The 18,020-nt window shown below is 37.6% G+C and overlaps 1 protein-coding gene across 1 annotated transcript in view; it reads left to right on the plus strand.

The window, feature by feature from the left end:
- The first annotated feature begins 364 nt into the window (after positions 1–364).
- Positions 365–18,020, plus strand: part of LOC118810024 (muscular LMNA-interacting protein) — an 85,447-nt gene continuing 67,791 nt past the window's right edge. Inside the window, exon 1 of the mRNA XM_036573542.1 lies at positions 365–507. Coding sequence (XP_036429435.1) covers positions 439–507 — 69 coding nt within the window. The 5' untranslated portion in view covers positions 365–438. The remainder of the gene's footprint in view (positions 508–18,020) is intronic.

Below are 18,020 nucleotides of genomic sequence, written 5' to 3' on the forward strand. Positions count from 1 at the left end.
TTCACGTTGCTGCGAAACATTACCAAGAAATATGCACAACACTTTATCAGTTTTCAGACACTGAAAAGATCAGGCTAAGAAGACGTATTACGGACTTCCAAGAGTTTATTTCACACTCTGTTGAAAGATGGTAAGGATGCTCCATATGGACATAGATGCAGTACCATCGATATCTCCTTTATACTGTTAAATTTGTCGAAGATTATATTCAAGCATGTAATCCTCTCAGAGAGGGGAGGATAGCCAAGCCAGCGATCCAGCAATCATTGTTGTTATGGGTGCCCACTGGGCTGCCTGCCGTCTGCAAGCTATTTGTGGCTTTTGTGAACCTATAAATGGAAGCCTGTGGCTCTCTGTACTTATCTGTGCTGCTACAGGCTCCAGCTCATTTGAAGAAGTCGAGAGCAGAGGGCAAAGGAATGCGCAGTACAGCACTCGATGTCCAAACAAACTTTCACCACAAGCAACAGCATGGCCTTGGAGCAGCCACGCGGGGCCTTGGGAAAGGTGAGTGGTCACAGAGAGCGCTGACATTTTGGAAAGCAGCACTGGACCAAATATCAGAGGAATCAGTTTGAAGAGTCAGATTTACTTCTTTCTGCTGTTTATTTGTTGCTTGTGACCTAAAACCAGTTGTTGTTGTTCTATAGATCAAACTGTTTCCTTTGTAATTAAAACAAACGAGGCTTGCTGACACTTCACACATTTCAATTTGTTTTTATTTTCAGTTTATATGCATTTTAATGTCCCTTTTCATGTAGATTGGATCAGTTGAATAGGCAAAACAAGTGGCTCATGTCTTGTTAAGTTTGAACATGATGACAACATGGAATGAGCTTATGACTGTGCAAAAGGTGACCATGCTTTAAACATATTTCATGCTTTTATTAATGAGTCAACATCACCATCCAGGCACATCAAAATAGCCCCAAAATGTAACTTATCATGTCTTGTTGTCATTATCTTGAGATCTAATGCTTGTACAGACCTCAGGGTTTGCAAAGTCAGTGAAATATATTGTAGTTTAATGCTTTGGCTTTTAGTGTCTGTGTCTTAAGGCTCCTAATATCACTCAAGTTTGGATACTTTTGAGTTAAGGACTCAAGTTAAGGACCCCATAATAACAGAATTAGCCTTCTTTAGTGATTTAGAAAGGGAGCAAACATGTTTGTCTTTATCCCTGCCAAATTTTATGTTTCTGAGAATTATATTTATATAGATATTAATGTTTTCAGGAGGGTGTAGAAATGTGATAATGTTAGAAATCAGCTGAAATAAACTGCTGACGTTTTAGGTCAGATGCAACAAATAAAAAAAGAATGAACAAAATCTGAGACATGCAGCAACAACCCTATCTGAATCTCTGTGTTGTTTATCTAAGGAAAACTGTATGGATCCGTTTCAGGTCATGTTGGCTGAAGCTGTGTTGGACTGTCTCTTGGACAGTAGCTTATGGAAGACTGATCCTCAATGTTAAACTAGCAACTGACCCAAACTGGCTTTATTCATCTTGGCACATCAAAATGTTCAAAAAATTGTACCTTTTCATGTCTTATTGTCATCATCTTATGATCTGTTGGTTGTATAGACCTCAGGTTTTGATGCAAAGTCAGTGAAATGTTTTGTAGTTTAATGCTGTGGCTTTTGGCATCTGTCTTTATAGGCTGTTAATATGACTCAAGTTTGGACATTTTTGAGTTTTTCCCAAGTTAAGGACCCCTTACGTACAAAATTAGCCTTCTGTAGTGATTTAGACAGAGAGAAAACATGTTTGTCTTTATCTCTGCCAAATTTTATGTGGCGGGAGGTTCTATTTCTATAGATATTAAAGTTTTCAGGAGAGTGAACAAATGTGATAATGTTAGAATTCAGCTGAAATACTCTGTTGACTTTAGTTTTAGGTCAAATTCTGAGACAACAACCCTATCTGAATCTCTGTGTTGTTTATCTAAAGAAAACTCTATGGATCAGTTTCAGGTCATGTTGGCTGAAGCTGTGTTGGACTGTCTCTTGGACAGTAGCTTATGGAAGACTGGCTTTATTCACTTGGGCGCATCAAAATTTTCAAAAATGTAACCTTACAATGACTTATTGTCATTATCTTAAGATCAATTGATTGTACAGACCTCAGGTTTTGATGCAAAGTTAATGAAATGTTTAGTAGTTTAGGGTATCAACTGTGGCTTTTGGCATCGGTGCCCATTGCAGTGGTGTCTATAAGCTCCTAATATCACTCAAGTTTGGACATTTTTGAGGGTTTCTCAAATTAAGGACCCCATAAGAACAAGATTAGCCTTCTGTGGTGATTTAGACAGAGAGAAAACATGTTTTTTCTTATCTCTGGCAAATTTAATGTGGCTGCCAATTTTATTTCTATAGATATTAAACCTGAAACATGACTTCAGGGATGAGATGTTTTGTAATTAGTAAGTATTAAAGTTTTCAGGAGGGAGAACAAATGTGAAAATGTTAGAATTCAGTTATAATAATCTGCTGACTTTAGTTTTAGGTCACATGCAACAAATAAAAAAAAGAATGAACAAAATCTGAGACATGCAGCAGCAACCCTATCTGAATCTCTGTGGTTTATCTGAAGCAAGCTGTATGGATAAGTTTCAGGTCAACATATTGGCTGAAGCTGTGTTGGACTGTCTCTTGGACAGTAGCTTATGGAAGCCTGATCTTCAGTGTTAAACTAGCAACTGACCCATTCTGACTTTACTCATCTGGGCACATCGAAATATCCAAACATGTAATGTTATCTGTCTTATTGTCATTATCTTAAGATCTATTGGTTGTACAGACCTCAGGTTTTGATGCAAAGTCAATGAAATATATTGTAGTTTAATGCATGTACTGTGGGTTTTAGCATATGTGTCTATGGCAGTGGTGTCTGGAAGCTCCTAATATGACTCAAGTTTGGACATTTTTGAGTTTTTCTCATGTTAAGAACAAAATTAGCCTTCTGTGGTGATTTAGACAGAGAGAAAACATGTTTGTCTTTATCTCTACCAAATTTCATGTGGCTGGGAATTCTATTTCTATAGATATTAAACCTGAAACATGACTTCACAGATAAGATGCTTTGTAATTAGCAAATATTTAAGTTTCCAGGAGGGTATTCAAATATGATAGTGTTAGAATTGAGCCGTAATACTCTGCTGACTTTCGTTTCAGGTCACAAAAAACGAACAAAATCTGAGATATGCAGCAACAACCTTATCTGACATAGAATGACTTTATGTTGTTTATCTAAAGAAAACTGTGTGGGCCGGTTTCAGGTCGACGTCAGGTCAACTGACCCATACTAAACTTAAAATACGTGCCAAAGTTTAGAAATAGGGTTGAACTTACCACACAAAACACAATTCATCTTCCTTGTATTAGATACAGCAACCTAAAGAACAAAGCTTAGAGTACAGAACCTTTTTAATCAGCTTTTATAGGAACAATGGGCGTGTCAGATGTTCGATGTTCTAACATTGTTCCCAAGGCCAAACATTATTATGGTCAGTATATTCAGAATATTATTTCTAATTCTCTAAATGTCAGTAGCTTCATTATAGCTGTCCGAGGTGTGTAATGCATGTAGTAAGCTAAACTTTGCCTAAGAGGTTTTACACTGGTGCACCATGGTTCTATGAAATTAGCAATACTTACTCCTCTTCATAATTATCCTCTGTGTGCATATTCTTATAAATTAGGTTGTAAATTTTGAGAGTGGTGAGTTTATTAACAAATTGACAATGGCAAACTAGACAAGATAATCACAGTATATGCTGTGACAATGTAGTGCTGTGAATTGTTGTTTTCTTCACCATGCAGTGAACACAAGATGATTAGGGAGTACCTTTATAGGTATGATTTATAGGTATAGCATATTTATAGCACATACATACTATAAATACAGTTTGTTTATAATTTGCATCTTTGTGATAAATCTTGTTTCTTGTTATGTATATACAGTACTGTGCAAAAGTCAGAGACCACCCTTCATTTATTACATTTTCAGTCAAAACAGCCTTAAAGTACAAGTTATTCATTTTTTCAGGAGATATTTCTGAAGATATTAGATTTAAGATAATCCACTTGCAAAAGGAAGAAGGTTAAAGTGAAAATAAGTGAAAAACATTTAAAAACTGGAACTGAGATGCGCAGATGTCAACATCACTGAATGTGTTGAGACGCAGAAAATGCAACCAACTTCTAAGACTGAACTTTGGAGGTGTGTCTGGAGATTCTTTGAGAAACTGAAAGTGAGTCTCCTGAAAAGAATGGAAGCTGGAATAAAAGTTAAAAGTGGACACACTAAATATTGAAAGATTAGACATCGCATCGTATGTGTTCTGGTTTTTTTCCTGACGCTGGAAATTAATAACCTGAACTTAATGGCCATTTTGACTGGACATTAAATAAATGAAGAGCACTTTGTTTGTGTATGTGTCTTGTGTGGGCTATATGTATGTGTGTGTGTGTGTGTGTGTGTTTTATATATATATAAAATAAATGATCCACAATTACTTGGAAAAACGTCTGGTTCCATTGGCTTACATTAAAAGTAAAGTATGTTTGTTTCCCTCTCTCTCTTTATATATATATATATATATATATATATATATATATATATATATATATATATATATATATATGAAAAGTATATATGGACTTTAAAACATGCATAATTGAAATATTAAGAGATATTAATTGTCATACATCTATCTACAAACTGATGGCTCGTTGGATCAGAACGTGAATTAAGAGAGCCATATAAAAATAGGACAGTACACAAGTAAAGGCGATCTATCAAAATATGAAGTATATAAAGTGTAGAAGCTCACGGTCACAGTGTTATTCACACATAGCAAATGAACAGAAGCTGTTATTTTTCATATGAGCAGCTCCGCTAGGAATGGCTTCATCCTACTTTTCTCTTTCCTTTAGAAGAACTACTACATCCATGCCTGAGGCTAAATAAGACTTTTTAAACCCTCAGAGTGTGGAAAGTGGTCATTTGAGATAACAGACCTGTCTGTCAGCTGTGCAGCATCAAAAAGCACTGCAGATCATTAACTATCATTAGTGTTTTTCTACCCATCAATCAGTTACCGCACAGCCATAGATGCGAGAGTCATTCATGGTCAGGAAACTCTATGAATGATCGCTAGAGACATTGAAGAGGCCGATAAGCCAGAAATGTTAACTTTTATATGAGTGAAAGGGAAACAGCGGGGAATGGTGTTCTAGCAGGAACTGGATTTTGGGCCCTGGTAGCTTTTAGCACCGTTAGTGTTTTCCAACTTATGGATTGTGCACACAAATAAGGGAACTCTTCAACCTATAAACAGCACTTTTCCAGGTAAACAGGCGTTATTCAATAGTTTTTTTCCCTCCTTAAAGTTAACACAGTGGAAGGTGCTGGATGTTCCAAACTAGTGCTTTAAAAATTGCCTTCAGTTATTATCGGACGTGCTTTCCCCACTGACAGAGGAAACTTAGCAGCTAATTTCGTGTGTATGTCAGCTCAAAATACAGTCCTGCTTTAATTGGAGAACTGCGGCCTTGTTTACAGCTGCACAAGAATCTCTCTCTCTCTCTCTCTCAGTTGCTTGAGAATTCCTCTCTCTTCCTCTCGCACACTCTTATTTTTGAGCATGTTAACAAATAACTCTACATGTGTGGCCAGGGCAAAGCTAATGACCCCGCAGACCACACTTTAGGAAGTATCACATTACTCATGTAGGCTTTGGGAGGCCCTCCTGACTATTTCATGTTAATATTTATGACCTACACTCTTAGAAATGAAGGTAGTGAACTGTCACCGGGGGCAGTCCCCCTCTTGTCACTGGGGTGGGACCTTCAAGGGTACATCTCAGTACCTTTAGTCAGGGAACATAACTGTACCATAGTGTGCACATCTGTCTGTCTAACGTTCTGCCATTAGCTGCATCACTATCTGCATGAACACTTTGCATAGGTGATAGCCTCATTAGCTTAATGGTACATACATACACAGTCTTAGCCCAATTGCTTGCCCAAAATTTTTATGGTTATTGTTTAAAGAGAATAACAAATATGTTAACATTGCTGAGGGAGTTTTTGAGAGGTATATTACAGGTGTGGTTCACTCTGAGGTGCTGGTCAGAGCACAGAGAGGCAGAGGGCTAAACTTTCTGCTCTTTTAACCCTTGTTTGTTACTCAGTGGTCTGGTGGACCCACCGCATTATTGTTTTTTCATATCAATAAAGCCAGAACAATTTATGTAAAAATACCAGATGTTTAAAATATCAACTGTCCAGCGTGGGGTTTACCTTTAGCAGCTGTAGCCAGTCAGCAGCCTGTCCATGTTGTCCACCGTCGCACAGACACACACATATACAAACACATACACACACACAGACACACACACACTAACAGCAGGCCATGTAGGAGGAGAACAGAGTGAAGGACACAGCACCTCCACACTTTTACTCCTCGCGGGTTCACCCAACACCACATGTGTAATATAAATGTGTGGGGGGTGAACAGAGTGAAGACACTGAAAATGGGTTATTTTATATGTTCTTCACAGAAAATGAGCAAAGACCAAGAAATCTGAAGTTGAAATAGTAATAAATCACATCATTTTCTGTATCGGTAAACCCAGTCCCACAGACCCCAACACCACACAAGGGTTAAACACATAGACAGCAGCACAGCAGTGGTCAGTATTTGGGCATATATGCATGTGTGAGAGAGTCTGTGCCTGTAAAAATATCAGGGAACAACAAAATGTGGCAAAGAGCACATACAGCACAGAATAATCATGATGTTATAAATAATAATACATGCAAGATTTGTCTTTTGCCATTTAGCCTCAAGGATAGCCTAACGTTCTCTAAAGGATTTAGAGCTTTTCCGGTTCTAACACAGCTGACTCCACTCAAAAATAGTGATTGAAATGAACATTCTTTCCTGAAAATGACATTCAGGACACAGTGAACCGAAAACTGAAAACAGACAAATAGTTAAAAAAAAATGAATGCACTAAAAAGGTTATAGTAATCCAGCGTCCTTGAGAACAGAGGATGGCCATCGAAGGCAAAAATTCCATTATTTTTAGTCATTCTCTGCATTTTGGCTGTCGTTCGTGAACTTTTTCATCACTTAATAAACTGAGTGAACAGATGGAGTGATATGCTCGCTGGGACTGTTCTTTCTGCTTCTGCTGTTTTGCTGCGTGTCAAGCGGGATGTAATCTTTTTTAAGAGGTAGTGGTTGTACCCCTGCTGTGACTCAGCATGAAGAGACATAATTTATGGCTAATATCTCCTGTAGAAACTGTGAAATAGTCCCACACAGCTGATATGTCCACTGTTAACCTGCTGCTGCTGAACAAACTGCATTTTTAACCACTATTTCTCATTTTCATTACCATTATGATTATTGGTAAAGTCTTGGAATTTGACACTTTGTTGTAGTCTTATTTAATCTATCGATTAATCTAGCCATTTTTGGTTCTAAATGTTTGCATTCGTACTAATAAGCCATTAATTAAACCTTACCTGAAGTTATCAGAGCAGGAAAACTCTAAGGCTCATTATAAAACGGATAAGTCTGGTGCTAATATTGATTGGCTGAGCCGCGTTCAAAGCCCATGTAAATTCCACGATATACGCACAGCTATGACACCTCACGACAACTGAATTGTATATTACTGTGCCACGGCACGAAAAAAAAGAACCCGTTTTTTGTTTAAACTGAGGGGCTGGCAACTTATGTTCTTTACTAGAACTAGACTGGTCAGCTAGCTAACAGGATAAAAGAGCCAACAGCCTAAACAGCTCCATCATTAATATCACAGGCTTGGATTAAAGTACTTACGGTGTGATTCACTATAAAACGACAGTATAAAAGTCTAAAAATGTCACTTGGTCAATGGATTACAAGCCCCATATGGGCCCCGCGTGTTTTCGCCGGTTTGACTGAAGTGTGACTGAAATGCCCTTGAGCAAGGCACCTAACCCCCAACTGCTCCCCGGGCACCGTGGATAGGGCTGCCCACCTCTCCGGGCAAGTGTGCTCATTGCCCTCTAGTGTGTATATGGTGTTTCCCTGCACGGATGGGTCAAATGCGGATGTGAAATTTCTTTGTTGTGGGACTAATAAGGGTCACTTAATCTAACCTAATCAAACGTTCGTTAGCGACCAAGCATTCTCATTCAACGGCCCATGCTAGGATTAGCATGTTATACATTTTGGTCTTCTGGCCTCAGACGGTTGTGAGGGAGCTGTGAATGATCACGAATTGCTGCCAAGAACTCAGTGTAACATACGGCCAAGAAGAGCTCACCGAGTTTCATATAGCAAACACTCACACACCCAACACGAGGAAGCAGGCTCAGTTACACCCAAATGAAAACATATTACACAATGTCAAAATTGGGTTAAACCAGCTAAGAAATCAATTAAAATTTCATTATATAGGTCCATGATGCCAAACCTGGGCATAGCTGTCATTTATCCCCAGAATACATAAACCAATCTGTGACGGTGAAAGTCTCCACAAAAATATACAAATGTCAGTCCAACCTTTTGAATAATTTCATTGAAGTCATTTTCAGTTAAGAGGATGTGATATGAATGGGATATTAGCTCCTAAACGTGTTTGCCATTACCATCACAGACACAAGAAGCTATGAGACAAAGGGACATTAAAATTGTGCATGTCTGATGCTCACATATTTACATTTTTTTACATTTTGAGCTGCCAAACTACTGGAAACTGATATTAGAATAAGTCATAATGGCATTCTCTGTGGAAACAAAGCCCTGCACTGCAAAAGATGACATCTTAGCAAGTGGAAACATCCTAAATGTAGTCAATGTCTCTCATATTTCTATTGCCTAATGAATGTAATAATGTCCTATTCTATTCACTGATTATTTTCCCTTTTTTTGAGAAAGATAAATGAAGATACTTTTACATATTTCTAGAAATAATGCTTAAAACAAGTGAACTTACTTAAAACAAACAAAAATGTTTAGAAATAAGTGAAATAATCTCATAGTGTTTTACAGCAGTCTCATAATGAGGACCTTTTTGACCAGATTTAATAGATTTGCCCTGTGACTTCTCTGCTTATTAGCACAGATGTGCTACACTGTGAGGGCACATTTAAAAGGGTCAGTCCGTACATCATACTGTGATTGCACCTGATATCTCTGTCTAGAATAATCACGAGACGTGTGAAGAGCGATGAGCACTGTAATGCCCAATTAACGCTGTGGTGACCTATTCATTGGGTCACACTCTCACTAGAATCAACATGCAAATATAAGCGTCCACTTGCGGTCTCAATGATCTCTCTGTATCTGGCTGATAAGAATATCTCAAGTGTTTCTTCAAAGTTTCATCATGTTGCTTTGATTTCACAAGTAGCCCATTATAGTGGTAGCAACTCTTTGCTGTTATCTCAAGGCATTTTACTGAGTGCATGTGGTTAATTGCTATAGCTTAGTAGTGGCAGCGAGGCCTGAGGGGAAAAAGATCCTGCTGGACCTCAGCGCTGGGCATCTGCAGAGCACTGAGGAGTAGCGATAATGCGACCGCGGGACATATTTGGGCTCAGATTTGGCCTGTGGGAAGTTGCAGTGGCAGGTGTGAAGCAGCCATGTGTTTCTTCCGCTTTCTCTGCTCGCGGTGGTCTAATTAGTCGCCTTCGTCGCAGAGCTCAGTCAAATCTCAGCGGCGTAACACTAAATCTCACTGTGTTAAGACTTTGACAGCGGTTGTTTGCATTTACCACCCTGAAAAAATTAAACAGCCAAATTAAGGAAAACTTTTATCATTCCTCTTCATCACTGCCATGTGGCAAGAAGATACAACGGGACAAAAGTCAATAAATACACTAGATACTGGTGTTGCATTAATACAGATGCCAGAATCGGTACTGACCCCTCACTGTCCTCTATTCCAGGAATGCGCAACCAGCAAGGATTTCAATAAATCAACTTTAATGAAGCTTTTAAAGATAAACTGTGAAAAAGAGCACATCGACTTGCATATCTCTGAGATTCCAAATGTGAAACGGTAAATGTAATTAATTCAGGCTTTGTACTTTTTAAAGAAGAAATGTTGGATTCAATTTCTTTATTGAATTAGAATCTTTCAATATCAGTTTCTGTATCGGAAAAGAAAAAGTGGACATCTCTGATCCCAATAAACACCAGCAATAAACTATACAGTCCACTATAGTTTAAGTTCACGTTCTTTGTTTCCGTTTGTAAGTATTAAAAATGCATATATTAGAATTTAAGCATGAAGCTTATTCAAAAGTACAAAACAGAGAAGGTACAATAAAATGATAATGGCAATAAATGGGGATACAAAAAAAATAATAACTATGATAAACAGTAGAGAAAAAATAAATCAGCAAACCATCCAAATGGAAATCTAAGGTGAATGAAAATACATAAGAATTGTCCAAAGCTTGTGGCGTTTAATATGTGCCACATGGTCATGGTTATGAATATGCTGCCTTATGTCTCAAACTTTGTTTTACGATAATTTTGAGAAGATTTTGGTCTACAACATAATTTTAAAATCCATTCATGGTGGAGGGATACAGGCAGGCTGTTGTGAGGCAAAATAGAAGCGTATTATTTCTGATTTTCCATCATCAACATTCCATATAAACTCAGAAGACTCGTGTAGGTTCACTGGTGGTTTTGGATAGTAAATAAAGTGTCTATATTTGTGTTGTAGTCATGGCGACCCCTGGTTCCTATCACCACCACTGTAAAGACATCTGAGTCTCCACAATTAACCATTTCACACCAAACCACTCTGAATCACTCTGTTTACTTTGTCAACCACTGAATTATGCACAAAATTTGGAAGATCAGAATCATTTGAAAGCAGTGAGAGTACAGTGGGCAATATGTACAGTAGGAAGTGTCAGTGAAATAAACGTGCTCGTGGGGCGTATTGTGAGAAACGGTACTAGTTTTTCTGGTTTCGCTGGGGCCGAAGTGTTATCGTTCTGTGTGTACAACACTGACCCGTGAAAATGGCACTGCTGTTATAGTGAAAGGTCAGAAGTCATGTGTATCACTCATGCTGTATATATTGGATGTGGGTGTGGAGCTGTAGGGGAAAGGCCACGATGAGACTGCAGACAAACAGCAGACAGGGAAAAACAAGGCCTTTGGCGGTTGGGCTGCTCGGAATGTGAGCCAGGGGAACGGCATGACCCCTCCATAATTACAGTTATTAAATCTCGGAGAGAGAGAGAGGGGGAGAGAGAGAGAGATAGAGATAGCAAGCGCTCTGCCAACAAGTAGGGAATGCCTTCTGCAACCTTTCCTAGCCTGTGTTTGTTTGTGGTTGGCTCTGTCTCTGTGGTTACCCTGTAAAAGAAGAGCACTGGGGGTGGGGGTCGCTACAGTGGTGTAATTGGAGGGAGGCTTTCAAGGTCCTACGCAGAGAACCTGGCCTATGCCTGGGGTCAGGAGCTCGAGGGGAAAAAAGGGTGACGTACATGAATTGATCTTGAATATATTTATGGTATAATGCAATAACTGATTCAGAGAGACACTGTAATCATGTTTCTAATGTAGCGTTAGAGGTGGAGCGTCTGAGGAAGCCATACACACTAACGTGACTGTCTATATGGGGGTTTGAATCCCAGTCAGCAGCGTGCAAAGCCAAGGCATTACTCACTACACTGTTTAATCACCATGTAATAGTTAGTCATGACTCTATTCAAGAGCTCCACAGAGTCTCATATAAATCCCTGGTTTTACAATAAGAAAAAACGTTTGAAGTATTAAACACTCCTTATTGCTGACATTATGATTGGTTGTTGTTAAAATAACCACATAATGGAATGTGATGCTTTCTTAAAGAGATTGTCAGTGTTTTATTGGTGGGATTTCTAGCTCTGTGGTGATGAGTGAGAGGTTGGAGTTACTGAGGTGAGTTCTCCACAGGGGGTCGGTACCACGCAGATCCCCTAGAGAGCGATGAATCCCCTAGAACCTGAGCCGACCCATTAGCTCTGTTCCCTTATCTTACTGAAACAGGTCTCGAAGAAAGGCAGAGGCAATATAACATAAAGTTATGATACACAACAACCAACATGGCGTTTGTACAGTCCGAGAGCAGCGGCTGAAGCCCCCTGTGGGGTCTGTCTGTCCACATACCTGCAGAAAACACACCTTTAAATATACTAGAAAGCAATTATTCGTGCTTACACATTAAAATACACTGCCAATCACTTGGTATTAATACGTTTGGAGTTGTGTATAAAGCAATATTATAATCTAAGACACCAAAATGTATTTTAGATGTTTAAGTCAATATGTACGGTATTTTGTTTACAGTAAGAAGTTATTAAAATAATAAATATTATAATTATTGATTTTCTTTCTTTTATCAAGCTATCTTCTTTGAGATTTTATAACCACTTTTAAAATATGAATTATGAATATTAAAATTTATAATAACTTAATTCTCTATGCTATACAGCGTAGAATCATCTACATTCTTAAAAAGGTGCCACTAAGGGTTCTCTGTGTGATGCCATAGAAGAACCACTTTTGGTACCGTGAAGAACCATATGTAAAAAAGGGATTTGTGAGTGTGAAGAACTGGTAACACTTTACTGCTGTTTGTAAGGCTACATGGCACCTACATATCGCTGCTGTCAAAACAAAACCTCAAATCTCCATTTTTCAGTTTTTGACATAATTTGACATAAATTGTTGTCCTTTACATTGTGTGTAAATTTCATGATGAATGGACCAAAAGAAACGGCCCAAAATTATTTGGAAAGATGTCTGGTTCCATTGACTTACATTAAAAGTAAAGTATGTTTTTTACCTTCTTCTGTAAAGTTACCATTTTGGAGATACAAGGTTTTGTTCTGACAACAGCGATAAGCTTGTCACAACAACTGATATAACCTTACATAAATGTTTATAAATGTTTATGCTAGTAGGCATCATCTGTCATAAAGGCTACTTTAGCTAACTTCAAAACTGGTACATGTAACCTTTATAGAGAATGATGTCTATTGGAATAAGCATTTCTAAACATATATGTACGGTAATGTCAGTCGTCATGACAAGCTTATGTAGGTTTCATGTCGCTTTATGAACAGCACCCTAAAGTCTTACTGAAGAATGTTTTAAAAGCTTTAAAAAATCTTTTCCTATTTAGGGTTTCTTCTTAGGACCTTTACATTATGTAGAAGTCCTTCACACTCCGAACTATTGAAGGACAAGTTCTTTAGGGAACCAAAATGGTTCTTCTATGGCATTGCTCAAAAAAGGCTTTTTGCACTTTTGTATTTATACAAAGAATGATTTTTGAGCATCATTCTGGACCATTTCGAACATTAGTTTCCTACTAGTTACATGAAAACTGTGAAGTTGTGCAGCTTTGAAAATACATTAGAATCAAATTATACATGTATCTACAACCAAGTTTGTAAATTACTGAAAAAAAAGTAATCCAAACTTGAATGCTTGTGTAAATCTAATGATCTCTCAGGCATCTTGCGATTTCTGGAGAACGATAAGCTTCAATACTGTACATGTTTAATTTATTGTCGTGAAACTGTATTAGTTTACTTTGCAAATAGTTTGTATTTCCATGGCTCTTTGTTATTTATTGTAGTCATGATTATAAGCATTATTTGTCTGTGAGTCCTGATGAGTTGGTGCATTGTGTAATCTACATTGTTTTGGTGATATGAGCTGACTGATTATCATTATTATTATTAATATTAACAGCAGACACAATAATCGTCTGACTCCACCAAGTCCACCACCAAGATATCACTGAACAGTCCAGCTTATCGGACGCTGGATGTTATCCGTCCACCAGTTTTCAATACGTTCTATTTTTTCGGTTTTAAAATGTAACAGTGTGCAGTAATTTCTCAGCCCTGTTTTGTTTCCTGGCTTTTGTGTTCAGTGACAATAGGCCTTTGATTGGTCTTGAGTGTATTATCATCCCTGACATCAGTGTTCAAGGCAGCTGTGTTAATATCAACAGCAAAGACCTTTTTCCATCTGACAGATAAAAGGAAGCATTTATCAGTGGCTGTAATTTCATGTCACTGAACGGCAGAATGTTTTAAAATGATGAAAAACTATTTGGAATGTCTGAAGTCTTTTCCAAGGACAGGTACAACTAAAAAAGTGACTCACACAACAAAAAAGCCTAATTATCAATGCTGAGTTTTTCCTGTGCCTTATTCTTATGTTTCATACATGTTTCATATGATTTCGTTCAAACCATCACCAATACATTGAACTCACTCAAAAGGGGTATTTTAAACAGTGATATATGGTTCCTATCTCTCACTAAAGCATCTTAGCCCTCTATGTCTTTTGAATGAGTTGCAGGATGCTTTACATTATGCAACTCAAATGCAATGTAGTTGCATGAAAGTTTTACTGAGTAAAGCCAGCTTCAAGCAAGTCTGCTGAAATGATTGGTAACAATTAGGCTAACTAGGTGCTCACCGGAACATCTTTGATATCTCTCTTTCCTGTTAACTTCTGTTGCTTTCTGTTCTTAGGCACTATAGGGACGTGATTAGGTTCACACAGGGATTGGGGTAATGCAACCGCTACTAGTGTTTTTTGGTGATTTTAGTTTCATCCAAAACCACCGTGTCAGTCATTTCTACGGACAGTGTCAGAAAGATTTACCTATGGTAAAAAAGCTGTTAATTTCATGCAAATTGCCATGTCAGTAAATATTAAGATAAGATAATCCTTTATTAGTCCCACAACGGGGAAACAGACAGTGCTACAGAAGCAAAATGATAGCAAGGCATTCAAGAAAAGAAGTAACAAGAAGAGAATTCACAAACAAAGTAATTAACTTTGTAAATTACTTAAAACGGTTACAGTTTGTTACTTATTGCTGTATAGACAATATATATAAAATACTAAAGATAAAAAAAATACAAAATAGGAGAGAGAAAAATGTAAGTTCTATCCTTCACATAAACTCTATTCACAAAAATTAACAATTTAAATATTATAAATAAAAAAGCAAAATAAATAAATGAATAAATAAATAAATAAATAAATAACACTGTAAGGATATTTTACCTGAACTGCACATGAAGTATTGATTATTTTGCACATAGAAATGGTGATGAATTAGCAATATGAAAACATTATAAATAAAAAAGCAAAAATAAAAATTAATAAATAACACTGTAAGGATATTTCACACATATTGCACATGGAGTATTGATTATATTGCACACAGAAAGTGGTTATAAATTCGCACTTTATGTGCTGTAGGTGTGTGAGGTCTAACGGGGGTGTGGGGGCAGTTCTATTGGGAGCGGTGCTGGTTGTTCAGTCTAACAGCAGCAGGAAGGAAGGACTTGTAATAGCGTTCCTTCACACACTTGGGGTGTATTTATATAGAGTATACAGAATATATTCCATCATATTCTATAGAAAAAGAGGTTTTTGCATTTTATTTCATAAGTATGAAGGCACTAGGAGAAGCAATTGCATGTGCTCTCTTTGACCTCAAATCAAGTTGACGTACTATCTAACCTCAAGTGTGCTCCATATGTTAAAACATGTAAAATGACAAAAGCATCTGATTTTGAGAGGCTTTGAAATTGATTGCGAAGTTAATGAAAATGCTAATGGCACACTGCATTCACCTGTGACATCTAGGTAGATGGTCCTTTCAGACCCACAGCGCTGAGTCATCTTCTCACAGTGGAAGGATGGACAGAAACACCAGTGGATTTTTTTGTGTTTTCAGATCTGAAGCAGCTTGATTTTCTTCTCTCTCTCAGAGATGAACGCTTTAAGTGCTGTTTATCTGATGGGGGGAGTTTTGGGCCAGGTCTTCCAGGTGGTTGTTAGGAGTCTCATTTTTCTCTGAAGCTTCTAATCATTTTTTTGAACTCCAGTTTTGGTAACTTCACTTATTTTCCTTTGACTTTCTCCTGCCTCATGCAAGTGGATAATCGTATATCTAATCTCCTCATATTGAACAATGAATAGAAGAATAACATGTACTTAGTGCACATGCTAGCTGGAAATTAAATAAACAAAGGTGGTCTCTGAGTTTTGCACAGAACTGTGTAACCATTACCTTTCCTAAACAGCCCCTTTTAAGGGTCTACAGTATGGGTTATAGTCTTAAAAACCTATTAATTTGTTAATAGGAGCTTTTCCTCATTGATAAGAGTTGTAAAGTCAGTGTGAATTGGAAATCACAACTCATTTTCTCTTCAAACTTGGAGTGAAATGTGATATTGTGAAGGGCCTCTGGTAAAAAAACCTTTTATTTCAGACTGTTTTTACATTTGACGTATGTATCTTCCTAGGCTGGCTTTACACAATGAAACTGTGACTTCAGTAGCATGAAACCAACATGAAACTAAATTGCACTTGAGCTTCCTGCAACTCACTTGAAACTCAGCAGCGACAGCTGCAAGCACCTAAACTTTGTGAAACATAAAACCTCCATGAAACAGACATCGTGCATCACGTGATCATGTCAAACAACATACTTTCAAACCATTGATTTCAGTGGTTCAATGAATAAGAAAATATAGCAGAAGAAGAAGTTTATTGGGTGGTTGAAAATAAGACCCTCAGATTCATTTGGGATCCAAAGGATGGAAATTATTATAGAAGGCGAGACTGAGATGCGTTTTTCTATGAACTCGCAGTGCTTCTACGACAGGATGAGTGAAACATCAACTCAGCTACTTTAACATGAACTTTTAAAGGCTTAATAAAAGATAAAAGCTTAAATATATAGTAAAGAACCCTAGATAGATAGATAAATGACAGATATATAAATATATAAATAAAAGAAAAGAATGACAATGACAGCTGGAAAGAATGCATAAAGATGATACAATTGCTGCAATTATGTAAATGATAACGATTTTTTATCAAGAACAATACAGCGTATTGGTTTAACTAGTGGAGTAATTTAATTTGTTGCATGCAACTTTGTATTTGAATTGCTTTGTGTAACTGTCAAGTTGCAACATCAAGCCAGATGTAACTTTTTATTTTTTCTTATTATTTTACACACAAGAATTTCTATGCACATTGTGCAAATGGCAATTAAAGAATATTATATTATCTTATATTATCTTAAAGAAGGAGTCTTCAGCTTCAGTCCTGGGGTGTCCAGTACAGTGTGGTGATGCCCCTGCTCAGGCAAACCTGATTCAACCCATCTGTTAAGGGCCAGGTTTAGTAGATGTATTTCGATAAGGTCAATTAGCACTCTGTGCTGGAAGCTGGGCCTAAAGGACCGCAGTTTAAAAAGCCCTACTCCAGAGGCTGGATCAAGGTTTTATGTGAACTGCTGTGCTTTTCTAACCCATTGCTCTGCTGCATTAACTCCCTCTCAGGAGGTTCGCTTTATTTGCCCTGAATAATTCAGCATGTCAGAATGGAAAATCACTTATTGAGCCTCATTAACAAATCTCCATTACAAAGAAACACCAGCCAACTGACTTTACATGTGGCAAGGAGCACTGGCGAATTGGTGGCGCATCATCGCATATTCATGAGTGACTTTTCTGCCTTCGGGGCAAAACAAAAATCGCAAAATTAAAGATTATGACTCAATTCCAACATCCGGATTTCATGGAGGAAATTTAATCTGACTGGCATGTTAATGTCTATTACAGGCTGAGCGATATTTAGCCTCGTTATGGTAAAATGTTAAAGCCTCCCTAGTTAAAGCAGAAAGTAGTCGCTGGTGGTGATAAATGTAATTTTACTCACTTAGTTCTATTTGCTGTGTACACTGCACATAAAACTGTTTTATCTTATATAGACAAGTGCAGATGACGTTTTTTCACTTCAGTGAGATGGCAGTACATCTCTATACAGACATTAGTCATATAGTCAATAGAAGAACGAATGGCTCTACAGATAATTCCAAAAAGAAGAGCTCAAGGTGGTAAAAAACAAAGAGAATTCAGGGTCTGCAGAACAGAACCTCAGGGCCTTCCAT

Source organism: Colossoma macropomum, unplaced genomic scaffold (assembly GCF_904425465.1).
Source record: "Colossoma macropomum unplaced genomic scaffold, Colossoma_macropomum, whole genome shotgun sequence".
NCBI lineage: Eukaryota > Metazoa > Chordata > Actinopteri > Characiformes > Serrasalmidae > Colossoma > Colossoma macropomum.